The 26,273-nt window shown below is 38.8% G+C and overlaps 1 protein-coding gene across 5 annotated transcripts in view; it reads left to right on the top strand.

Moving 5' to 3' along the window:
* CCDC66 (coiled-coil domain containing 66) overlaps positions 1 to 26,273 on the top strand; it is a 69,344-nt gene that overhangs the window by 5,755 nt on the left and 37,316 nt on the right. For 3 of the 5 annotated variants that reach the window (XM_034775800.1, XM_034775799.1, XM_034775801.1), the window contains exons 1-12: positions 1,202 to 1,233; positions 3,251 to 3,695; positions 7,263 to 7,431; positions 7,618 to 7,721; positions 9,206 to 9,339; positions 10,660 to 10,836; positions 11,441 to 11,572; positions 13,399 to 13,652; positions 15,115 to 15,199; positions 16,061 to 16,222; positions 18,027 to 18,183; positions 18,699 to 18,836. In XM_034775800.1, coding sequence (XP_034631691.1) covers positions 3,251 to 3,695; positions 7,263 to 7,431; positions 7,618 to 7,721; positions 9,206 to 9,339; positions 10,660 to 10,836; positions 11,441 to 11,572; positions 13,399 to 13,652; positions 15,115 to 15,199; positions 16,061 to 16,222; positions 18,027 to 18,183; positions 18,699 to 18,836 — 1,957 coding nt within the window. In that variant the 5' untranslated portion in view covers positions 1,202 to 1,233. Of the gene's footprint in view, positions 1 to 1,201; positions 1,234 to 3,250; positions 3,754 to 7,262; positions 7,432 to 7,617; positions 7,722 to 9,205; positions 9,340 to 10,659; positions 10,837 to 11,440; positions 11,573 to 13,398; positions 13,653 to 15,114; positions 15,200 to 16,060; positions 16,223 to 18,026; positions 18,184 to 18,698; positions 18,837 to 26,273 lie in introns of those variants that run through there. The other 2 variants (XM_034775803.1, XM_034775802.1) reach the window with 2 other exon arrangements.

Below are 26,273 nucleotides of genomic sequence, written 5' to 3'. Positions count from 1 at the left end.
AATCAGTTGAACATGGGATGCTGTAGCTAAAAGGACGAACACCATCCGTGGATATATAAGCAAGGGAATATCAAGTAGGAATGGGGACATGATATTACATCTGTATACAGCATTAGTGAAACCATTACGGGAATGTTGTATTCATTTCTGGTGTCAGCACTTCAAAAAGTATGTTGAAAAATTGGAAAGGGTCCAGAAAAGAGCTACCAGAATAATTCAAGGTCTGGAAAACATGCTTTATAGTAAGAGACTAAAGAAGATCAATCTGTTTAGTTTATCCAAGAGAAGGTTAAAAGATTACTTGATTACAGTCTACAAGTATTTGTATAGAAAAGAGATTTCTGATAGTAGGTGCTTCTTTAAATCAATCAGTAAAAGGGCAACTTAGTATGTGGCAAGCCAGGATGTGACTATACAACACTCTAGCCTACCACATACTAAGGGCTTGTCTACATGGTGCAGAAAAAGTGCTCTAGAGGAATGCAATTCGTAGAATGCTCTAATGTGTTGCGTTCTAACTGCCCCCAGTAGATCCTGCACAGAACTATGTTATCACAAACTAGGTACCTTTTAGAATGGGCCAGCAGGGTCTATGCAGGGCAGTTAAGGTGCTCTACAATTCATATCCCCTAGAGCGCTTTACCATGCTGGGTAGGCAAGCCCTAAGTGGACTCTGCTGCTGCACACTAAGGACAAAGCACACTTTGGAACTTTTAGTGTGCAGTAGTAGGGTCCACACAGCAAGTCACTATACAGCAAGCTAGTGGGCCGTACATTCATTCCATGGCTTGTGGCACACCAAGTCTTTGTGTGGACAAGCACAAAGGTATAATAAGATCCTGTGGTTAGAAGCTGAAGGCTAGATAATTCAGACTAGAAATAACATACACATTTTTTTAAGAAAGAGGGTTATTAACCATTGGAACCTAGGTTTGTAATGAATTTTACCTCAGATGAAGTATTTAAATAAAAAGACTGGATATCGTTCTAAAAGTTTGCTGCCTCTAACAAGTTTTTGATGCAGAAATTACAAGTAAGGTTCTTTGGACTGCATTAGGCAGGAGGTGAGACTAGGTAACCATAATAGAATAATAGATTTTAAGGCTAGGTGGGACCATGAATTTCTCAGGATGTGGTTTTCAAGGAAATTATTGTTGATTATTGAATATTTTTCTCATGTGTATATTTTGTTTTATTTGTTTTACAGTGAGTAAATCAAAATCCACAGTTAAGGTAAGTGGAGTAATGATTCCTTGATTTTTAGATAAGAACCAAAAATACAATCGTTAATATCTTTTCAAAATGTGTTTAAATAGTGATTTCTGATGTGTCTAAATATCTGTGGTCAATGTTAACTATGAAAGAATGAAGTTCCATTGACAAAACTCATGGTAGCTGACAAAATAGGTAGGATTAATATGACTTGAACCTCTCTATCTCTGGAAAATACTCTGCATGCAATATGCCTAAAACTTAAATTCTCAGAAGAGAGATTGAAAAAAAGACAGTAGTACAATGAACTACATTGGATAACGTTCTGATGATTAAGTGATTAGTTGGAAGCCACACAGACTCTGGCTTCAGAGCTGGGTACTGAAGCCAGATTTTCTTGAGTCTCATTCCAGTATCTTAACCACAAGGCCATCCTTACTTTTTGTATGAACTAGAAGGGAGCAAGATTTGAGATGGAGAAGCCAAAGGAGAGGATGTTTCAGTAGTTAAGGCAAGAGAGAACCAAAGCATAGACAAATATTACAGCTGAAGGGAAAATGAGTGTGAGAGAGAGATATTTATATAGTACAGAACAAAATAAGGTTTGGCAACATACTGATGTGTGGGGAGAAGAGGAGAAAAATATGCATGGTTCCAGCAGCCAAACTTTAGAAGTTTCATTTTTAGCCATGTTTAATTTGAAGAAAAGCAACATGACTTTCAGGAAAAGATGATAAAGAGTAGTGTGCCTGAATAGAGGTGGAGAGGTCATGAGTAAATTGAGAGTCATCATCAGCATAGAAATGCTAAGCAAGATCATGGGAGCAGATGAAGTCACCCAAGAACATACATAGATACAGGGGTAGAAAGAGAGAGCGGGAATCAAGGGAGATCTCTGGGAAACTCCAGCAGAGAGGTGGAGAAGAGGATCAAAGGAACTCCGATGCAGTTAATACATAGCAACAGCCATTGTAATGAAATAGCCGCCTTGCCTTTTGTCATTCTGAAACCTTACTTAGAAACAAATTGTGCCTTCAGATGCTTGCATAAAATACCTGTTCATATCTGTGAGAGTTGCACATGAGTCTTTTGAGGGATGAATTTGCCACTTACTGTCGACCATAATAGCTCAGCCTGAGATGACTTGTTCTGATTTCTATGGGTTCAAGGTTGCCTTGGGGATGGGATAGGATGGAGGAGGTGAGGAAAAATAATTTTTTACTATGCACATGACTTCATACAATTACAAGATTGTTAAATAATACTGTGGTTTTACTTCAGTTTGCAGAAGAGAGTAGTTTATCTTGGGTAAGTGTTTTTAAAGAATACTTACCTGAAAACTGTCTTTTTCCCCAGGACTCACATCTGCCCGAGCCCTTCATACCTGATCAGATAAATGTGACTATAACAAGTCTAGTGCCCTTGCATTTATGATGCTTACCCAGCCGGAAGACATTCATACAACTCTATCCCATGACATAATATTGAAATCATTGGGCCCATTATTTGAAAGGAGACTAGATTATGCCTGGCATCCAAGAGATTAAAGGAAAATTATCCTGTTTTGTTCACTAAAGGGTTTGAAAGCTGACAGTTGAATGCAAATACATTCTAAATTGGTGCTTCTGATCAGAATCAGATTATTCAAATTTTATTCTGATTTTTTGCTAGCAGCAACCATAATGCAGAAGAGGGATTATTATCTCTAATACTGACAGTATGGTACAAGTGACCATACTGTAAAACTAATTTCTATATTGTTGCTTTAGACATTCATATTCAAATTAAAAAATTAACAGTAATGCACACTTTGGAGCCAAATCCTCCTTTCAGTTACATTAGTATTCATCTGGAGTCATTCCCTTTAGTGAACTAGATTTTCTACTAATGTAACGGAGAACAGAATTGACTTTTAATATTTAGATATGACAGATAAAAAAAATGTGCTTTTACTACCTGAAGGAAGGAAAAGACTAAGGGTACATAGTTTATTTACTTTAATATCCTATGAAAGATAAAACTGTTATTGTTTTAACAGATGGATAATAAAGCTAAAATCCTCAAACATACATTGAGAACAAAACAGTCTGGACATGTTCTGAAATCAACACAAAATTCCTGTGTCAAGCATGAACATATTTTAGCAAAACCCAGAAGTGGATCAAGATGGTCAGCAATAAAAGGTGAAAAAAACTGTGTGACTTTGTCATCATCTAAAGATTCATCAAAGGAATCCTTAAATAAAAACCATGCTTTGGTTATCCAAAAAGACAACACAACTGGAATGCCGGATTTACAGAACCCTAATAAAATTGCTGTTAAAAAGCCCAAACAGAAGTCTCAAAAACCTCATATCTCAGGTGAAGATCTAAGGAACAATTTGGTGTGTTTAACACAAGAGCAACTTGAACAGATTCTGATGACTGTAAAACAAGGAACCAAAATTGAGTCCCAGGCCCAGGAGGAAAAGCAAGAAGAAACAAGTAAGATATATATCCTGCAGCAAAAATGAAATTTACTCTTACTGGTAGCTTTTAGAAGGTTTGTATTATGGAAATTAATAGCAGATTTTTGAAATAAAAATGAAATGCTTTAACTTTGGATTTAAATTTCAGGGAGTCTGCTCAATAATTAAATGTACAGTTTTAAAACAAAAGTTATTTCGTATTTATTAAATGTCAAAGGCACTTTTTGAGTAAAAAGAAAATATTTTAATTTATTTTTAAAGGAACATTTTCCATTATAAATTAAAAACTACAAAGCCATCTCTAAGTTATTACTGTGAATTTATACACTTGTTAAAATTATCTTCTGATATATATAGTCTTCAGTTATGTAAAGACTCAGTCAGATATTTGTGTTTTGTTGGGAAACTAATTTATCTCGGGTCTGTTTTATCTAAATGTATAAAGATTTACGAGTTGTTCCTCTAAACAAGAGGCTGTCTCTAGACGTGGAATACAGTATTTAGACATGATCCTAAAATACGTAATTGAAAATTCTCTCTCAAGCACATTACTTAAAGAAAGTAAACAGGAAAAGATCACAAGTGAGTAGGGATTAAATCCTTCCTCCCAGTGGATCCAACATAGAACTGTTTTGGAGCAGACTTGTTTGGGAGGGTGAGCAGAGGTAAGTGCTGTATTCGGCCTTGATCTTGCAAATGTACATCCATTTAACCTTTTGCACAAGGAGCTGATCTGATCCACTACTGAATTCATTAAGATGCTGCATTAAGTGAGTGTTTGTGGGGTCTGGGCCTTTGACAGTTGCATACATTTGAAGATTTTCTTTTTCATGTGTGTGAGTGAGAGAGAGAGAAATATTTGGAAGTCTGTGTGCCCAGTTAAAAAGACCTGACTTATTCCACCCCAAAGCCAGTTTCATGCTCCAGGAGATTGTGTGATGGGTGTAATATCATAGTACATACTGGAACATATAATGAAGGTGCAGCTCTGTTGGCTTCACTAGAGCAACACCAGTTTATGCCAGCATTTGGCCCTAAGTGTGTCTGTTGAAAGTCTTAACTAACATGCCAGATATGATTATGTTCAGTGATGAGGCCACCAGTTCATTAGAAACTAAACTGAGGCCACCAGCTCATTTCAGTTGCTATGATCTTGTTCCTGGTTCCAACTAGTGATGTAGGTGACCTGGATTATTTTAAAATAAAGCTAGATTTGACACTGACAGTCTTCCCACAAGGGAGTAATACCATCACTTTAGGATCTATTCTTATTTTACTGAGAGAAAAGGTTCATATAGCCTATCCATGTGTGAGACTGTGAAAGAATCTGTGAGTGAAACAATCATATTGATTAGCCAGAACAAACTGATTTTCCCTTAGTCCTGTAGAAAACATTAGATAATATTAAGACTATTGGTAAAAATTGATTACATATCACCGAGAGGAAGAGGAAATCAATTTTCTTGTTTCAGACGTTTCCTGAGTACCTGCTACATTAATCAGAATTATACTTGGAAGTCATAAGTCCAGTTTGACCATGCAGGATATGAATAACTCCCATTAATGCCAATGAAAGTTATTCTTAACCTGCATGTGGTGGATGGGTGAGTGTGTGCGCGCGCAAGAGGATCTCATCTCTCAAATTTAGGTCCTGATCCTATAAGCCCTTTGTGTGCTGAACTCTCCCTAAAGTTCCAACTGTGGATTGCTGCAGGATCAGCTCCTTAATTTTGTAGCCATAGTTGCTTTTACAAAATGTATGTTAAGATTGAGATTATGAAAAAATTGGTCTAACAATTTATCAGAGGAAATATAAAAGTCAAGTTTTTTTTTAATTCCTTTTTGGAATGAACACAGTATCTATATTTCACACTGAATTGTTACATATGGGATTGTAGTTTAGCTACCAATACTATCATAACTATAGCTCTAATTGAAATCAATCTCAGATCTGGGTCAATATTTTCAAATATGTCATTAGGAACTCTTGATTATGTTAAGCAATGATATGTAAAAAATTCTAGGTTTTGTTTAGCTGTGAAATGGAGCAGCTGGCAAATCAGTTCAAACCAACTATTGTCGCATACTGCTTTATTTTCTATTTTAAATATTGTCTTCAATATTTTTGTACATTTAAGGTATTTTATTTTTATCTTAATACTCTTACCTATATTTCTGTGGAAAAAAAGCACCCAAACACTTTATGTATTCTATGTTTTCTAAAAATAATTATTTTTTAAAAGTCTACTTTTGTGATTAGAGCAAGGAAGAGTGATGGAGATACACCTCTACCCCAATATAACGCTGTCCTCGGGAGCCAAAAAATCTTACCGCATTATAGGTAAACCGCCTTATATCGAAGTTGCTTTGATCTGCCGGAGTGTGCAGCCCTGCCCCCCCCCCCCCCCCTCCAGTGCGCTGCTTTACCACATTATATCCGAATTCATGTTATATCGGGCCGCATTACATTGGGGTAGAGGTGTAACTGCTTTTAAAGCTATTGGAAGTTGTTTAATCCCCTGTGTGCCTCTGCAAGAACAGACATCTTTCATCTGTTTTCCCTAAAAACAGCATCCACCATTGATTTTAGTTTCTTTACTTATTACATTATGAAATGGGTATAACCTGGGCCTAAATAAATGGGTTGAAAAGAGTTAGTGTTCCATGTCTGAAGACTGTACCCTATTGAGACACTTCTTAAAAGAAGTTTGTTTTTGAAAGAGGTACAACTTAAAGATTTTGACTCTCTTTTGATACACAAGTTTAGAGTCTCTGGGCATGTTAAGAGTAGTTTTCAGATAATTTTAATGACACCTTGTTATTAGTATTATGCGTATCACAGTAGCACTGTGAGGTCCCAGCCAAGATAAGGGCCATTCTAGTAGATGTTGTTCATATACATATTAATAAACAGTTCCTATCCCAAATAACTTACAGTTTCAGAAAGAAAAAACGGGTTTGGGAGAAAGGAAGCAATATTTATCCTTGCTTTACAGTTGCAGAACAGTTACAGAAGGATTAAGGGACTTGCCCAAAGTCACAAAGTAATTTGTAGGACAACTGAACCAAGGTCTCCTCAGTTCTACTAGTCCAATTTCTTAACTGTAGTGCCATCCTTCCTATCACATTCCCTGGTGCACAAGATAACATCTTACTGCAAACACATTTACCAGCGTTTGTGCCCTTAAAATAACTAGGTTACTTAAGAATATTCTAAGTAGACTCTTGGAAAGCAAAATTGCAAGCAACTCCATCAACAATTAGTGCAGAATTGAATCATGTTAGGCATTGCACTGTGTTGAAGTTATGTGGCATTGCACCAGGCCAGCAGGAGGTCTAGAAATCATTATACCTCAAGGAGACATAATACCTCGCCAGTACTCAGGGGAAGTGCTTCCATTGCTTAATGTCACTCCCCTGTATGTGCACCCCTTCTGAGGTGCGGTACTTAGTAGTTCTAGTGTTCACGTGAGCTTCCACTAATTTGAATTAGCCAGGTTCTACTGTTCATATAAACTATTGTATACAATGTGGAGTGATAATCTAGTGCCATATTTATTAACATGTACATTTTACTTTGTAGGCCAAAACAAAAACTCTGATAGTAGCACTGCTGCTAATCAGTGTCCACAAGAGGAGAACATTATGGGATTACTCCAAAAAGCTGATGAAGTTTCATCTGTTCCAAATGAAAATAATTATGCCTCAGGCAGAAAACAAGCAGCTTCTGAGCAGACTGAACAGAAAGTTATGTATGTAGATCTGTTAATTATCATTCAAAATATTTTTTTTATTCTTGTATCCTATATTAAACTTTTAATATTAGTACATTAGTAATGAAATGGAACCTGAGTAGTTCCAATGTAAATTAATAGCTAATTTAAAATTAGGCACCTTGACTTTTAAAAATAAATTAATTTTGTTGTTTTTTTTTTCAGTAAGAATTCATGGAAACCAGCTGACATGTTTAGTACCCTAGGTGAAAGAGAAGAGGATAAAATTTTGTTAGACGCAAAGAAGTCCCAGTGGAAGAAGGAACTAGGTACGCATTAAAATATAATTTGCCATATTTATATTAAGGTATTATGTTGTAGCATTGGTCACTTAATATAGACAAAGCTTCAATTTTTTTCTAGTTATAAAGGTTTAAATCTATTGATAGGACTAAAGTTTAAAAGCATTTTAAATATTCTCCATCAGTTTGTGTTTTTTCTGTTTGTAAAAAACATTTGCTTGAGCTTCTAATTAGACTTGGCTAAAATAGCTTTTTATTTTTAAAATCTTTCCTTGTTTTGTTTCAGACAGAATTTACATGCATGTAGATTAAGATATATTCATCCTTGCACTGGTGCCTACACCAGGGCAGGAATTAACAGGAGTCAGCTTATGACTTGTCTTCCCTATGCAGCATATACAAGGCTAGTGGAGCCCTTGGAGTAGGCTAAGGCATTCTACATAACTTTCATTCCTGTTGCAGTAGCTTTTGTGGGCCGTGGCATGGTCAGAGAATGATCAGGGCACTGGTCCATCACAGTCATTCCTCCCCTTGTTCTTAACACACCTCCTTCCTCCCCTAGTCTGGTCCTATCTGGAGAATGCTTCTTGGATTTGGACTTCCAGCAATAACAGCACTGAGGCTCTCTGTGCTGCAGATATTTTCCTGAGGCCTGATGCCTGCCCTTTGGCTCTTTTGCTGCAGCCTAGCTGGCTCTAAGGGGCGCAGCATAGCACTGATCCACAGGTTTCAACTACTGCTGCAGAGTCGGCAGGTAGAAAGCAAATACTGTTTTGGTAAGGAGAGGAAAAGCTGTAGAAAGGGATATGAATTTGGTCCCTTCCCCCATTTTAAATAGACTTGTAGGAATTTATACTCATTCCTGGCATCCAAATTCTGAACACCATTGTGGTGTAAGCTTTTTTTAAACATAACTGTTGATATTTGTCTTTGAATCAATGTTTTCAGGAGAATAAGATCATCTAAGATTACTGGAAATTCCTAATGGAATAATGAAGCCATTAATTCCGATAGAGCAGATTTTGTTTAACCGGGATGTAAACGGTCCGGACAAAAACCCCTCCAAAATCTCCCACCATATTTCTGGGTTTGATTTTGCATGATACACCAATTCTAATCTGGTGTAACTTATTTGGTTTCAGTATAGTCATACTGGCACAAAACTAACAATGAAATAAGAATTCAGGACCTCTGCTATTTCTTAAGCAACAGATGCAATATTTTTGATAAATATTTTCCTGAGTCACTGATAGTCCGTCACAGTTTTAACCTCTCCCAATAAAGATTTCCCAGTTGCCTCCTGTTTCCACATCCTCTGCAGCCATATTTCTCATAGGCAGAGCCTTTCAACACTTAGAACAAACATCTGGTTAGAAAGACTAATCAGGCAAAGCCCAATTACCATCTTAAGTGGCTTACACTATATTTTTTATATTACTAGATTGCATATTATTCTTTTTTGAAATTGCAATTATTTATATTTACTTATTCTAAAAAAAATTGTTTTAAAGATGAACAGATAGCTTTAAAGAAGAAATTAAAAGAAACTTTGGAGCGACAGACGAAATACTACCATTGGGAGAAAACGGATGGCGATGGTGATAAAACCCATTTGGAAAAACTGAAGCCAGTTAATCAAGCTAAAGTAAGGCTAGCAAGGAACCATTCAATAAAAGAAATGTGTGTCTTAGAGAACAAATTGATTTTAGTTTTTTTATAGTGCTATATTTTGTTCATACTTCAAAATTGCTCTATAAGAGTTTGTTTTCAATGTGTATCCACTGATTACTTGTAAAATCTGCATTTAGGGATAAATCCCAGCACACAGGTCATGTTAATAGGCTGTGCACATGTAGATTCCTTTTCCTCTCCCTAATAGAAAAACGGTAACAGAGATCTTTGTATGTGCTAACAGAGTCCTGAAGGACTCTATATGAAGCCCTTATTGTGTGGGTGGAGGTGGGGTGGGGGGAAGTGGCCCCAGTGGTCCCATGTCCACTCTCTCTGGTCTGTCTTGCATTAGACCCCCTCAGTGTTGCCACAGAAACCCTATGTAGAGCTTCTTGTCAAGTGAAATCAGCCTCTTAGCCTCATACTTTGCCTATAATTTGCGACTTTGTTCATACTGTAACTATCATTTAATTCCTACCTCTGTACTTCGTTCATTCTGGTATTTCTTATTAACCTTTATTCTTAATTTGTTGACTTTTTCGTCTTTCATTGTTCTGTGGTTTGAGAAGAATAAAACAGTATAGTTATGATCAGTCAAGCAATACTTAGGTTGTTCATTAATTTTGGTGTTTAATACATTTGCCTTCTTGTGTAAGTACAGTATGTAGAACCAATTAGATTAAAGACAAGTTCAACTATAAGAATCTACATATCTAAACCAATATTTAGTCTGAGTGGGATGGATCCTCTACTAATAGAAAGGAAAACAAATTCAGTCACTCTACCTTAATCTTATCCAAGGATTTGGTACCTAATATGTCTTGACTTAGGAAGCATGACTTTTTTGGACGTTTAAAAATATAATTGCAACCTGATAAATAATTGCATACCTGATAATGGCATCCTCTTGGGAACATAACCAGGGTGGACTGGGTTTCATTCTATCCATTTCATTGGACCCTGCCAAGCAGAATTCTCCAGATTGTAGCATCTATCAGCATTATGGCATAAGCAGGCTATTGCTTTCCTATGTAGCATTCAGAATCCTTTGAAAGTTGTCCATCTTGGACCCTAAGAATTGGGATTTATTTGACTTTTTTTTTTCTGATTGTTGGACAGTGGTAACTGCATGTACATTACATATTTTGGTAGAAGTTTCTATGAACTGCAGCTTGTACAAACCTAAAGTACAATTTATTTAAAAATACTTTTTAAAATGTGTTTATATTGAAAGAATCAACCCAAAAAAAGTTAAATTGAGTATTTTAAATCACCAAGACACTATTATTTGCAGATGACATTTCCAGCTGATTTGAGCATTGCTACTGAGGAAAACCACATTTTTAGAACCACTTTGGTCACAGAGGCTAGTGAAGTTGCACCCAGTGTTTCAAGTGGACCAACTGGACAATCATCTAATTTCAGTTCTCCTGACTTGCCAGCTGCCATTCGTACAGCATTTGTGTTAGGGGTAAGACTAAGTTGCATGCAGTATCTTGTCTTTAAGAAGAATTTACTATTGTGGATGTGTATCTGCATTAAGCAAGCCTGTTCCAAACTTTTTTCCCCCTATCATTTTTATTGCTTCATTTGAATCCACTGTTTACAAGGATATTGATGTTATGAGGTGTTTCTGTGAAATTGTGCATTTTTAGTAGATATTTTTAGAGCTGATGTTAATAGGATTGACATCAAGGAAAGTACTTGATTCGTGAGCCAATCCCTGTATGTAGCTCGTAATACAAAAATGAAGGAAAATTAGGAGGTTAAATAAAATCTAGCAAACGTCGAAATTAACTATTGCTGAAGATATCAATAGAAATAAAGATGAATAGAGAGTTTATCATCAGCTGCATTTTATAGTGCATGTTATGAAGACCTTGATGGGACAATTAATTTGGGCCAGATAGTATTGAAAATGAAGTCTGTTATTTTACGCCAGATAGAACAGCAATATGTGAAGTAATGCAGGTATTCATGAATGGCAGTACTACTTAAAAATGAGAAATGGGGGCTGAGGGGAGGCAGGCAATTACTCTGCTGCAGGTAAAAGACTAGTATCTATGTCATTTCAGGAAGCTACACCAGTGGAGCACCCCTTTAGTGCCATGAAACGAGAACAACAGAAGAAGTGGCTTCTAGATCTGGACAAACAAAAGGAAGAGGCTAAGCTACGAAAAATAGAGGAAAAACATAATTTATCAAAGGTAGCTGTAATTTAGAGGGGTGATTTGGGATAAGAAAAGGTCTGTTTTTTAACTTTCTCTTTCAATTCTGCTGAAGTGGAAGTCTATCAACAAACTGTAGATCACACCAACTCTGAAAGCCTGACAATAAGCATCCACAACTCCTATTGATTTTGGTAGGAGTTGTGGGCACCAAGTACCTCTGAAAAATCAAAAGTGAAATCTTGGTCCATTCAAACTCAGTGGTAAAATTCCCATTTACTTCACTAGGACCAGGAGTTTACCCCAAGTCTTTATGACATTCAGAGAGCTCTAGCTGAACAACCAGCCAGTAACGGCAGTAATAGCATTCTAGTACTTTGACAGTAAAGGGAACAAAGAGTCCATTCTAAGTCAGCTCATGTGTGTGTTATTTCTGTAGTCCTTCTGTACATTACACCAAAAGACTTATAGAAGAAAAATTCTTTCCCCAAATACCCTACTGTAGCTCTTCATCTGAGTCAGACAGCTTACCTCCCTTAGGGGACAAGAAACTCAAAGAAGAGTGGGAGGAGGATTGAAAACATTTTTTCAAATTTCCTTTTTTTCCTGGACTCCTTGCTTCTCTTGGCTCTCTAATATAGGACTAAAACTTTTTCTGCCAGAGAAGAGGATTTATGCTTCTGGGAAGTGACCCCGTGCAAGATTTTAGTTTCTTTTCAAGATGCTAGTTTCTTTTCTTCAGAAGGCAAATACTAAGGGAACATTCCCCCAATCCTTCCAAAAAGGCAATTCCTTCTGGAAGTTAGGAGAGTCAAATGCGAAAACTGTATATATACACCCATGGTAGAGAGGATCCACAGGGGAAACCTTGGTTCCTTTGGCTTGTGTGGGTGTCATGTCAGAATGCCCTTTTGACAGACTAGGGCCAAAAAAAAAAAAAAAAATCTGTAGGTGGTTATGTGTGAGGGAAACAAGATACCTCCTCCTCAAAAACCTCAGACAGCACAATGAACAATGTACCAATGCCTATGGCCAGGATCTTTATGATTTGTTAAAGTGCATGTTTGTGGAGGAGACTGAAAGACGCTCCGTGAAAAGGCTTCATACATGGAACACCTCTTGTTGTTGATGCAGTGTTTCTGAGCAGGCTGTACTGCCTGGTTGAAAAATTGGGGGGACGGAAGAGAATTCATAGTAGTGAGGATCCCTGCACCTAGCATGCCGACTGCTGTCCCAGAATGAAAGTGCAGGGGGATGGATGTGGGCTGGTGAGAAAGAATACGAATACTCATTCTGATATGTGCCCACAAAAAACGTTTAAGAAAAGCTTTCTGTCACCCAAAAGAACTTGCTGCTGCTCCTCATTCATGCTGCTAGAGAATATCTGGGGAGCCAGACAGAGCTGCATGGATGAGTGACTAGGATGGTAACCAATCAACTGAGCAGCTTGTAGAACTAATTGACAGCATGAAAAATAATATACATCAAGATAAGGTTGCAAAGAAAGCTGTATGGAAAACCCTGTACTAGTATTAACTTATTTTATACAAGACTGAAAGATTCTTGACAAATTTAACTTTTTCACTTGCTAGTTTGAGTCTTGCCATTGCAAGTAGAAATGCATTGTACGTGATTTTTCACCAAAAAGATTTGGTTTTAATTTTGGTCTGCTTCAGGTCAGGTCACTTTCATAAGAACCAGTTTTCCTATTTCTAGAATTAACTGCTCTATGTGGCACAGCACCATAATAGAGCTTTAAAAACGCAAATCCTGCTGTTTAGCTTTTATCAAAATATTTAGTTAAAAGTACTTTATATGACAGTGTAACTGAGTGTATTTCCATTTTCTTTATTGCTTCTGTTTAGGCTGAGGAGCATGAGAGATGGGCAGTGCATTTTGATTCTTTAAAGAACTACTCTCGTGCTAATCCACAACACCCCATAAATGGAACATACACCAAGCAGCCTGAAATTCTTTGCCTGTCCCCCGAATCTCAGGCCCTGACTGCTGTTATTCATCCTTTTACACCTGCAGCTTTAGGCCATCTCATACATTCAAAGGTGGAGAATGTAGAAAAAACTGTTGAGAACACTACTTCGGAACAAAGTCAAAAAGCCAGGTGAGTGCAAGTCTCAATTACAGTAGTCTTCCCAATCAATTCATTTCTGGAATGTCTTTAGAAGTTAGTAAGTCTCTGAATTTGGTATTTACTCCTCTCTTCAGGAATTTGTATGGTTCCCTACTGAAAAAGTTATTCCTACTCCCTATCAGTTATTCACTAATAAAATTTACTGGAAATAAACATTATGTTCAATTTCATTATAGTAACTCCTTATTTAATGTTGTAGATATGTTCCTGAAAAATGCTACTTTAAGCAAAACAATGTTAAGCAAATCCAGTTTCCCCATAAGAATTAATGTAAATGGGGGGGTTAGGTTCCAGGGAAATTTTTTTCACCAGACAAAAGACTTACACACAGTATAAGTTTTAAACAAACAATTTAATTCTGTACACAGCAATGATGATTGTGAAGCTTGGTTGAGGTGGTGGAGTCAGAGAATGGAAGAGAGTGGGATATTTCCCAGGGAATGCCTTGCTGCTAAATGATGAACTAGCGCTCAGCTAAGCCCTGAAGGGTTAACACATAATTGTTAATGTAGCCTCACACTCTACAAGGCAGCATGAATGGAGGAAGGAGACAATATATGCATGGCAGTGTCTGCAAACATTTCCTGCGGAAACTGAATGTGATGATGAACCCACGCTATCCCACTGGAGTGCACCACTCCCTCCACTTTCCAAAGTCCCTGGGGTGCATGTGCGTGTGAGACAGAGACACATGCAGAGAGAGAGAGAGAGAGAGTGTGTGTGTGTGTGAGGTATTGCCACTTTAAGTACGCTGACCCCACTCTAAGTACACTGCCTTTTTAAGTAGATCAGCAAGTTGAGACAGCAGCTGCTGCCAGCAAGCTCCTTCCATCCTGAGCCCTTTGGTGTCCTCCCCTTGCTCTGTGGAGATGGGGTACAGGAGTGGGGGGAGGGTGACACCCTGACATCAGCACCCCTCTTCCCACCCCCACCACAGCAAGCAGGAGGCTCCCGGGAGCAGCTCCAAGGCAGAGGGCAGGAGCAGCACATGACAGTTGGGGGAGGGATACCTGAACTGACCGGCATTTGATAGCCTGCTGGGCGGCTGCTGCACAGGGAACTTAGGGGAGCTGATAGGGGGGCTGCTGGTCCACTCTGGTTCCAAGCCCCCACCAGCTAGCTCCAACGGGCTGCTCCTCCTGCAAGCAATGGACAAAACAGGCAGTCTCCAAACAACGTTATAAGGGAGCATTGTGCAACTTTAAATGAGCATGTTCTCTAATAGATCAGCAACGTAACAACAAAACAGTGTTAACCGGGATGACGTTAAGTGAGGAGTTACTGTATTTATTATAGTGCAAACCTATGACAATGAATAAAAGGTACATATTTTGACACAAGTCTTACATTTAAATCTTGTTGATATTTCAGATTAAATAAAACTCTGGAATTTTTTTTTAATGGAAAAACATGTAAATGATTCTCTTCATAGTTTTCTACGGTCAATGACAGCTCTCTTGGATCCTGCACAAATTGAGGAAAGAGACAGGAGGCGGCAGAAACAGTTAGAACATCAGGTACAATCATGTTTTAATCTGACACAGCCTAAATGGGAAGAATGAATGAGGGTACGTGTGGTGATGTGACTAGGGCAGGAGCCAGGGTGCCAGTACACATTGCTCAAGGGAATAGAAACTGTGACTTTTCCTTCACCAGATTACCCTGGTTAACCAGATGTGTGTCACTTACAGCAGTAATGTGTAAGGCATAATTAATGTTTGTCAAGTGCTTTAAGAGCCTCTATTATTAAACTGATGCCTCAGAAAAATAGGACACATCCTTAAGCATCTAATAGGACATGTGTGGCCCTTCCCTCTAACCCACAGCGTAGCTTAGCTCGACTGATATCGTAGTTCCTAGTCAGCAGATGTTTAAAACAGTATGGTCCTTATTCTCATTTACACTAAACCCCCTAATTATATTTACATCCACTGCCAGAGCAGTATGGCTTGTGTCTGACTGGAGTCATAATATACTGTACAATACCATTATAACTCCTTCCAGGGCAAACAGATGGATTGAAGTACATCAGATGCCTTATTATCCCCCCAGGGAAATTGAAGCCCATAAAAAGTAATCAATGTGATACCATTCAGGGGCATGTGTGTACACCCTGTGAGATTTTTTAAAAATTGTATTTTGTTTTGCCATACTTTCTGCTGAATAGGTTTACCTGCCAGAGAGCTACGTTTCATTTATTTTGTGTCACAGAAGATAATATCTTTCTTATTGAACTGGATTTTTATGGAATCAGAATACAAATTACATACTATATATATATATATAAAAAAAACATGAAATTATGTAATACATTTTATATTATGCATACTACTAAGTGTTAATTTTACTAAATTTTATTACGATTTTGACATCACTAGAAAGCTATAATGGCTCAAGTAGAGGAAAAGCGAAGAAAGAAGCAGCTGGAGGAAGAGCAAAGAAAATGGGAAGAACAACAAGAAGAACACCGCTTAGCACGAGAACGAGAACTGATGCAAAAACAGTTTGAAGAGGATATGCTCAAACAAAAACAAAAGGAAGTGGGTGTTAAGCCTTTACTTTGTGCAAGTAAAGGACAGTGTTTAATAGAACTGCCAATGCCTAATAGACTTAAAAATAAATAGTAAATAATACTATTATCTAATGCATGAGGCAAGACTAGTGTTGAAATTCTATTTGTGACTATAGTTAAGGTCGAAAATCTTGAGATTTTTGAAGCAGTGTAGGGGATTTTGCCACACTTCTGTTAACATAAATTACTAGTTTTTAATATTTGAATGGAAGATGTGACAGAACCCACAGGATTGATTCAAAAATGTTACCCACCGTTTTTGATTAAATTAGAAAGCCTAGAAAATTAAGTCAGCACTAATACCACCCTATTGTGAGGGGAAAGTATTGCCTTACTCCCCCCAACACCACCTCAAGCTTTTTTCACTTTAGAAAGGACATTGTCCACCTATTTTTCCATAATTAAAAAATATGAACTTATTAACTTCACATGCATTAAACTGAAATCTTTCTCCTCACCAATATAATTCATTTTGGGTACTCGCTAGTTTGAGGGGTTGGTTGTGGTTTCTTTTTGGTGGGTGGGGGTGGTTTGAGGTCCAGGCAATTTTCACAAGACGACACCAAGAGGGACAAAAACCTCAAATAGTTTTAAATAAAGCTGGGGAAGATAAAGTCTTAGGCAATGTTTTGTATCCAAAATAGGATTTTTAAAATTTTTAGTTAAAACAGCAAAAACTGCTTTGAGCTCTAATAGTATCTGGGAATACCTAACTGGAGTATTGGTCTGTAGCTTGATGCTTTGAGAGACCACACAAATGTCATGTAATGCACTTGACTAGATGTGTCATGTCAGGGCTGAAGTCCCCCCCTACCCCCCAATAAATTTTAGTAATGTCATGTCAAAAAATCAATGACACATTCTGGAGGTACTAGAATACTTTGAGACCACCACACAAAACACTCCATATACATTTTATTTCAATCTTCCGGTGGCAGAAGCCCTCTCACCCATTGGTGGATTCAAACGTAGTGTTCTAGGGACCCCATCCTTACCCCCTATGGACAAATGTGCGGAAAGAATAAAATTAAGATAAAATGATTTAGCTGATGTTTTGAGCCACATAACTTGAGTTATTCTCCTCTTTTGGAGGAGATGTTGTGGGGTTCAAGGAAGGCATCGTGCAGGTATATCTCAAGCCACATAGGGCTCCAGATTCTGCAAGGAAATCAGAGGCATCCCTATAGGTCTTAGGGAGTGAGATCCTGTACAGATGACCTGCTTTACTGGACTCACTTCCCTCAAGCAGCACAACTCCTTCAGGAAACTTACTGCCATCAGATGCTCCCCTCCCTTTACCAACATGCACTAAGAGCCACAGAGGAGACCAGAACTCCGGCACTTCTTTCCATTCTGAAATCTGTAATGTGCTGAGAGGAGCTGTTACCTGGCTCCATTTCCTGCACCTTAAACCCACAGAGCCTTAAAAGTGTGAAGGAGCATCTCTGCTTGGGGATGACTTGCTGTTTCTCTGCCCCAAGTATAGAGTGCACAGTTTTCTAATACATGCTTCTTTGCTTCCCTTCAAGTCACATGATACAGGGGAATCACAACGTAGTCTAGTTCTTTATGCTGCTACAGTGCTGGCACTAAGCTCTCCGTTAGCCTCACATAAAGATCTTTGCATCTCTATTATTTCTTTTGCTCACTTAAAAAAATACCCAAATATAAAAAATCATGAATAGATGTAAATTTATAGGAGATTATGCAACCCTGTTTATTTTATTCTCCGACTAAATGATCTCATGCATTTGTCTCCCTTTTTATGATAGGAAATCATGACTCTTAAAACAAATGAGCTCTATCAGACAATGCAGAGAGCACAAGAACAGGCACAGAGATTGAAACAGGAACAACGTATTCGAGAGTTGGCTCTAAAAGGACATGACATCTCAAAACTGCAGAAGAATCTTGGGGGTGGTAGTGGCGGCAAGTACCAAACTTTAATATATTTCATTTTATTTTGGGGGGGGGGGTTGCATGAGCTGTGGATCCTATTTTTGAGAAAAAACATCCTGTCAGTCTAGTCATTGCTCCTTGGCTTCAGAAACTGAACAAAACTTATCCTTTTAAACTCCTTTCAGTCAAGTACCTCAAAAAGCTAAACATATATAATGTTAATCAAGCCTCAAACACCAAGCAGCAGCATCCATCTTTTATAATGGAAGAAAGACACAAGTGAAGATTTTCAGGAGTACAAGTACAACTGTTTTGGCTTTCAGAGGGACTTGCATGCCTAAATCCTGTAATTTCTTTTGAAAATCTTCCCCAGAAAGGCTAAGAGATGTGGCCTAGGTCACACTGTGAGCCAACTGCAGAGTCAGGACTAGAACCCGGAAGCCCTAATTATTAAACTACAGGGATAGGGTTAACTTGATAGTGTGATTTATATAGACCATTAATAGAAAATTGCATACTTAAGTCACTTGTTTCTTCCTTTTTAGGTGATAAAATATGTGAGAGTTATAATACTGGCCTTTCAAATGTAAGTCATGATCATTGTTCTGATGAAGTGAGCAGTAAGATGCATCAAGATGTAAAAACGGTAACCTCTCCTCGGAAAGATACTGCTGTGCAGACAGGTATTAATTCCAAAAAATAATATGATTTAGTAGGATATCATGTTCTATAAGGAAAAAAAAATAGTGGAATAGCTCTTTCATTAGCTCAGGCTATCAGTAGAGGCAAATCTTGTTTATATAGCACAGAGTAAAACCAGAAGAGACTGCTTAGACAGATTAGAGTATCAAGAGTAAATAAAATAGCAGCAATAGGAAACTAAGGCCTTGTCTAGATTAGAGAGTTTTGTCAGCGCAAGTTATGACGATGTACAGCCATTGCTGTAATTAAACCGCTGTTGCATTTCCACACTATGGTCCTTGTGTCAGTGGAGCATATCCACAACAGCAACTCTTGCATCGACAGAGAGAGCAGTGCACTGTGGGTGGCTATCCCACTGTGCAACTAGCTGCAGGGTGCTTTGGGAAGGGTTTGCAATGCCTCATGGGTAGGACCCTACCAAATTCACGGCCATGAAAAATGTGTCAAACCGTGAAATCTGGTCTCCCCCCATGAAATCTGGTCTTATGTGTGCTTTTCAGAGGGGAGACCAGCATTTCTCAAATTCAGGGTCCTGACCCAAAAGGGAGTTGTGGGGTGGGGAGAGAGTCACAAGGTTATTTTAAGGGGGGCGCGGTATTGCCACTCTTACTTCTGCACTGCCTTCAGAGCTGGGCAGCTGGAGAGCAGCAACTGTTATCTGGGCACCCAGCTCTGAAGGCAGCGTCCCGCCAGCAGCAGTGCAGAAGTAAGGGTGGCAATACCATACCATGCCATCCTTACTTCTGCACTGCTGCTGGTGGTGGCTCTGCCTTCAGAGCTGGGCTCCTGGCCAACAGCCACCGTTCTCCAACTGCCCAGCTCTGAAGGCAGTGCCGTCACTCGCGGCAGCACAGAAGAAAGTTATTACTTAATTATTTTTTTTTTTTTAAATATTTCATTTATGTCAGCCAGGTCAATATGAGAAACTTAAAATATTGGCTTCTGCAGCTAACTCAGTTGTCTTCACCTTCATTTTCCTGTTTGTTCATAATCTGGAAAAGAAAAACAAGCTTTCCTGCTTTTTCAGGTCCCAAACGATATCTCAATTTGGAATGAATTAGTCCAAAGAAAGGAAATATTCTTTCTTCACCGGCAGAAGAAGCTACTACTGTTAAAAGTGAGATTATCACTTCAACAGTCTCTGAATCCAAGTATTTAAGTGACTTCCACCAGTTCACTGGTGTGATTTTCTTTAAAACATCAGCAGCAAACATATATTTCTTGAGTGGTTCACCCTTCACTCTGAAGTTTATTATAGTTGGCATTATGGAGGGATGATTGCTGGATGTCCATGTCATAGCCTACTCCTCTTCTCAATACTCGGTACCAGGGTCAAACCTTAACTGCTGAAGAATATTTGCAAGAAAATGAGCTGGAGATAATGCTTGTCCCATTCATTTTTTTAATACTTGTAATTTAAGTCTGTCATTGCATATTTCTCTTTTTAAGATCTCACTCAGTTCCTTCCAAATTTCAACAGCGTAAGCAATAAAACAGCTATTTCCCTGCATTTTGTTCAAGGCTACAGAAATAGGCTTCAGGGTATTCAGCATGTGTTCAACATTTCTCTTAAGCCCAATGTTGAGAACTTTGGCTGTGACAGTGCCATCTATTTTTTCACAATTTTGTTCACAAACTGTCATCACATTAGGCCAGTTCTTGATATAGTGGGGGCAGAGTGTAGTTCTGCCCCCAACAATCTTCTATTTATTGAACTTTTTGAAACTTTGCATTTTTAGAGAGGAAAGGGATTGACTCTAGTACACAAATTTGCAGAGGGACAATAGGGTTGAGGTCTTTTATTTCTCACCTCTATATATTATTTATTTATTTAAAAACATTTTTGCTGTTAACAAGCATGTTATCTCTGGAGACACAAATCCACAGTTTGAGAACTGCAAAACTAAGCATCTGATGGTATCTTCTAGACTGAGCACTGAGTCCCAATGGGTAGATAGAAACATTAACCTAAATAATCTATACAGAAGCTCCTGGAACCCTGTAAGATTGGGTCCCTAATCCATGAACTATTGGAACTCATTTACAAAACTTTTCTTAAACATTACATGAATATATTGTCTCATACTATAAAATTAGTATTTATAATTCCTATTCCATGATGGGATATCTTTGAGCCATAATGTATCTTAATTAAAACTATCTTTAGGTAGGTTTTTTTCCTCCAAAAGCATTTTATCAAAAAAAATCTGATTTAAATAAAAAATCTGATTTTTTTATTTATTTATTTTAAAAATCATTGATTTTTATCCACCCTGCTGCTTTTCAACTGCCCTTATAACCTGCAACCCAGCCACCTCTATCAGAAAGTATGGATCTGCTCTTCAGTATTGTGCATTAAGATAACAAGGCTATAAGAGAAGCCTAACAAGGGGCTATTCGGCTGGGGGGATGCCTTGAAGGAGCATATTAACATTGAACCACAGTGATGTGTGTTGCTGTAGTGTGCTGAGCCTGGCCTTGTTTGTTTGTACTGTGCTTTGAACCCTGTAATGATTACTGTGTGTGCATGAAAAGTAACACATTTAAAATCACTTTTTAAAGTGGCACTCTGTATTATAACCAAACGGATATTGCTGAACACTTACAAAAGAAACCCACAGAAGCAACCAATCCTGAGGCAAACACTGGTGCATGGACAGCTGGTGTCTCCCCACCCCAGCTCAGCAGAGATTGGTACACCAGCAGGGGGAAGGGGATACTCCGACATCAGCCCCCACCTCCCTTCCCTGTACAGCAGTCTCTTCCCTTCTTGCCCCTTCCCTCCCCCCCCAGCAGCAGCCTGCCTGCTGCTACAGTCCCAGTGCCAGGGCAAGCAGGATTCCAAGTTAATGTTTTGATTCTGTTATTTCCTAAGAGTTCTCTCACTGCCTTCTCTCCCCACAGACCTAGGAGATCCACCTCTTCCCCAGTAGTCCAGGCAGGAGTGTGTTTGCTGCTGGAGCTGGCATGCTCAGCTGGGCAGTAGCTATGTGAGCTCTCCACACTGAGCAGTTTCAAAACTTCCTGGGCTTAGAAAGGGGAGGGGCACATGCCTGTGTAGCTGGATACAGGGCTCTGGAGTTTAAAACAGTGATCAGAGCAGTCATGGAGGGCATCGGGGATACCTCCTGGTAGGCCAGTTACAGCAACGTAATGAATACAGTGTATATACTCAAAAAGAACAGGAGTACTTGTGGCACCTTAGCGACTAACAAATTTATTAGAGCATAAGTTTTTGTGGGCTACAACCCACTTCTTCTTCCTGTTCTTTTTGAGGATACAGACTAACACGGCCGCTACCCTGAAACCTGTCAGTGTATATACTGATGCTCTGTCGATCTAACTTTGCCACAATAAGCTCTACGCTTCTCATTGAGGTGGTTTTTATTTTGTTGATACAGCAGGAGAGTTTGCTGGCAGGAGGAGCATTGTCATGCCTGCACCTCCACTGTTTTGTCAACAAAAGCCGCCTTTTGCTGACAAAACTGTGTAGCATAGACAAGGCCTAACGCTGGACGAGATGTGATATTCCTGAGAAAGGAAGGCGTGCTTAGACTTATGTGCCTTCATGTTTCACAAGTAATGCATAAGAGTATTATCAGCCTGTTGCCCAAATTAACTGTATTACCAGGTTTGAATACATAGGGTGCTTGGCATAGTCTGTACCTATCTTATAACAAATCCATATGGGTCTGACTGCAGTGTGTGGCACTAACTCAGAGTCATGTGAGTAAACAAAATAGGACCCAGTTCAGCAAGGTACTTAAACATATACCTCACTTTAAACACATGAATATTCCCATTAACTTCAATGGAATGTGATGCTGTTGTAAAAAAAGCAAATATGATTCTGGGATGCAGTAACGGGTGTGTTGTGAGCAAGACACGAGAAGTCATTCTTCTGCTCTACTCTGCGCTGGTTAGACCTCAACTGGAGTATTGTGTCCAGTTCTGGGCACCGCATTTCAAGAAAGATGTGGAGAAATTGGAGAGGGTCCAGAGAGGAGCAACAAGAATGATTAAAGGTCTTGAGAACATGACCTATGAAGGAAGGCTGAAAGAATTGGGTTTGTTTAGTTTGGAAAAGAGAAGACTGAGAGGGGACATGATAGCAGTTTTCAGGTATCTAAAAGGGTGTCATAAGGAGGAGGGTGAAAACTTGTTCACCTTAGCCTCTAAGGATAGAACAAGAAGCAATGGGCTTAAACTGCAGCAAGGGAGGTTTAGGTTGGACATTAGGAAAAAGTTCCTAACTGTCAGGGTGGTTAAACACTGGAATAAATTGCCTAGGGATGGTGTGGAATCTCCATCTCTTGAGATATTTAAGAGTAGGTTAGATAAATGTCTATCTATCAGGGATGGTCTAGACAGTATTTGGTCCTGCCATGAGGGCAGTGGACTGGACTCGACCTCTCGAGGTCCCTTCCAGTCCTAGAATCTATGAATTACTCTCATGCTTAAGTACACGCCTAATATCTTATGAATTGGGGCCCTAAAGAGGTAGCGAAGATACTAGAAAATTGCTGCTAGTGATTTTGGAGTTACGGTATAAAAGCATTTTGTTTAATAATTGGCAAAGCCTTCCACAATTCCTCCTTGCAAAACATGCATAAAAGTAGTTGGTATATCCAAATCTCATACAGTGAGGGTTCTTAGGGTAGTCAGGTACCTCATCACTACATGCCCGTAGGGTGGAGTAGTCTTGTCTGTCCCTGCTATGTTTTAGCTCCCTGAAACAAATAGCCTTTGGCTCCACAAGCACTTACTTCCGCAGGCCTCCCCTCTCTGTGCAGGTTAGTGCTAAGTATACACCAACCCCTTAGTCCTCAGAATGCTCCCTATAGTGTCCAGCCCCTGTCACTGGACATCCACCGTAATTACTAGGTTCACTATCCCCAGAGGAGCCAAATACACACAGCTTGACTGATAGAACTCAAAATCAGGTCATGTATAACACCACAACAGTGAAATGTACTTATAGTGAAAAATCAAACTTATGATCAAATAGAGAGAGAGATACTGAGTAACGCTAGTGGATAGAAACAGAACTAGTAACACTTATTAATCTACTTTATAAAATAGGAAATATAACCATTTTCTCCCAGGGATTCAGTCTTAGACAGAGCTGCTGGTTTTCAGACAAAAAACAGGATCCAAATTTTCATGAATACACCTCACCCCTTTCAAGGGTTTCCTCAGCCACTGGATAACTAAATGGCTATTTGCTTCTCCTTATATTAACCAACACTCATTGTGTTGACCCCAGAGTCAAAATGTCTTGAAATACAAGTATAGCTCCCATTGTGTTCTGCTTACAATGCCTAAACTACACATGAACCTATGTAGCCATGTGACTATACATCCCTTTGTCTGGCAAAACTGGTTTTTCACCTGTGCTGGTGAGTAACATCTTGAAACAAACTATAGGGACATACTTTTAATATACATAACTTTAAATATAAATCAGTACATACATTTCACATGTTATTAAGGACTAGCATGATCCTGGCTTTCATTTAAGAACTCACATGGTATTCTTTATAGATAAATACTGTAACAGCAAAAAGTGTTAGGTGTAGTGAGTTTGTCAGGCCTGACAGGAACCTTTGCCAGTTGGTATTGAGAGGTCCTTTGGCTAACACATACCAAGACATTCCAATTTGTTCCCAGATGTCAAACATTATTACTAGAAATGACGATCAAGGACACTTTACATTTCTTAGCACTATAGTTAAGGCAAAAATTATTTTATTTAGTAAAAATATACAGCCATTGTGTGCCTTTCAGTTTAACTAGATAAGTTTTTTTTATTGCAACAAATACCTAGAGTAGGTGCACAGTCACTAACCTCCAGCCCTCAAGTGGGTTGGGAAATTCCATTGAAATATTTTTTGTTTCTTTAACTAGAAAGCTATATTTTGGGCTTGGCAGCAAGTATAGAAAGATCAGTGGAGATTTGCAAATTCTAAGAATTAAGAAGTATTTGGGGTGTGCCTAATGTATGAAGGGGACTGGTAGGGTAGGAAGGTGGTTTATTTGTTTTAAACAATGAAAGAAAGTTTTCCCTTTTAGAAGAAGAGGGTGTCATGAGGCGGTCCCCTGTGAGTCTCTCTTTTCTTCCATACAGACCACACTCACTCAGGCCACCTTCACCACCACTGTACTTTATTATGGTGTTCTATCAGGCCATCACCTCAAGTACTATTTACATATATGTAATATGTACATACTATTTACATATGCAGGGGCAAGATTAGAAAGGCAAAGGCACAGAATGAGCTCAAACTAGCTACAGGAATAAAGGGAAACAAGACGACTTTTTATCAATACATTAGAAGCAAGAGGAAGACCAAAGACAGGGTAGGCCCACTGCTTAGTGAAGAGGGAGAAACAGTAACAGGAAACTTGGAAATGGCAGAGATGCTTAATGACTTCTTTGTTTCGGTCTTCACCGAGAAGTCTGAAGGAAAGCCTAACATAGTGAATGCTAATGGGAAGGGGGTAGGTTTAGCAGATAAAAATAAAAAAAGAACAAGTTAAAAATCACTTAGAAAAGTTAGATGCCTGCAAGTCACCAGGGCCTGATGAAATGCATCCTAGAATACTCAAGGAGCTAATAGAGGAGGTATCTGAGCCTCTAGCTATTATCTTTGGAAAATCATGGGAGACGGGAGAGATTCCAGAAGACTGGAAAAGGGCAAATATAGTGCCCATCTATAAAAAGGGAAATAAAAACAACCCAGGAAACTACAGACCAATTAGTTTAACTTCTGTGCCAGGGAAGATAATGGAGCAAGTAATTAAGGAAATCATCTGCAAACACTTGGAAGGAGATAAGGTGATAGGGAACAGCCAGCATGGATTTTGTGAAGAACAAATCATGTCAAACCAATCTGATAGCTTTCTTTGATAGGATAACGAGCCTTGTGGATAAGGGTGAAGTTGTGGATGTGGTATACCTAGACTTTAGTAAGGCATTTGATACGGTCTCGCATGATATTCTTATCGATAAACTAGGCAAATACAATTTAGATGGGGTTACTATAAGGTGGGTGCATAACTGGCTGGATAACCGTACTCAGAGAGTTGTTGTTAATGGTTCCCAATCCTGCTGGAAAGGCATAACGAGTGGGGTACTGCAGGGGTCTGTTTTGGGACCGGCTCTGTTCAATATCTTCATCAATGACTTAGATATTGGCATAGAAAGTACGCTTATTAAGTTTGCAGATGATACCAAACTGGGAGGGATTGCAACTGCTTTGGAGGACAGGGTCATAATTCAAAATGATCTCCAATGACAAATTGGAGAAAAGGTCTGAGTTAAACAGGATGAAGTTTAACAAAGACAAATGCAAAGTGCTCCACTTAGGAAGAAAAAATCAGTTTCACACATACAGAATGGGAAGAGACTATCTAGG

This window comes from Trachemys scripta, chromosome 7, assembly GCF_013100865.1.
Source record: "Trachemys scripta elegans isolate TJP31775 chromosome 7, CAS_Tse_1.0, whole genome shotgun sequence".
Classification (NCBI taxonomy): Eukaryota; Metazoa; Chordata; order Testudines; family Emydidae; genus Trachemys; species Trachemys scripta.
Note: the sequence above shows the minus strand (reverse complement) of the source record. Positions and strands in the feature narration are given on the sequence as shown.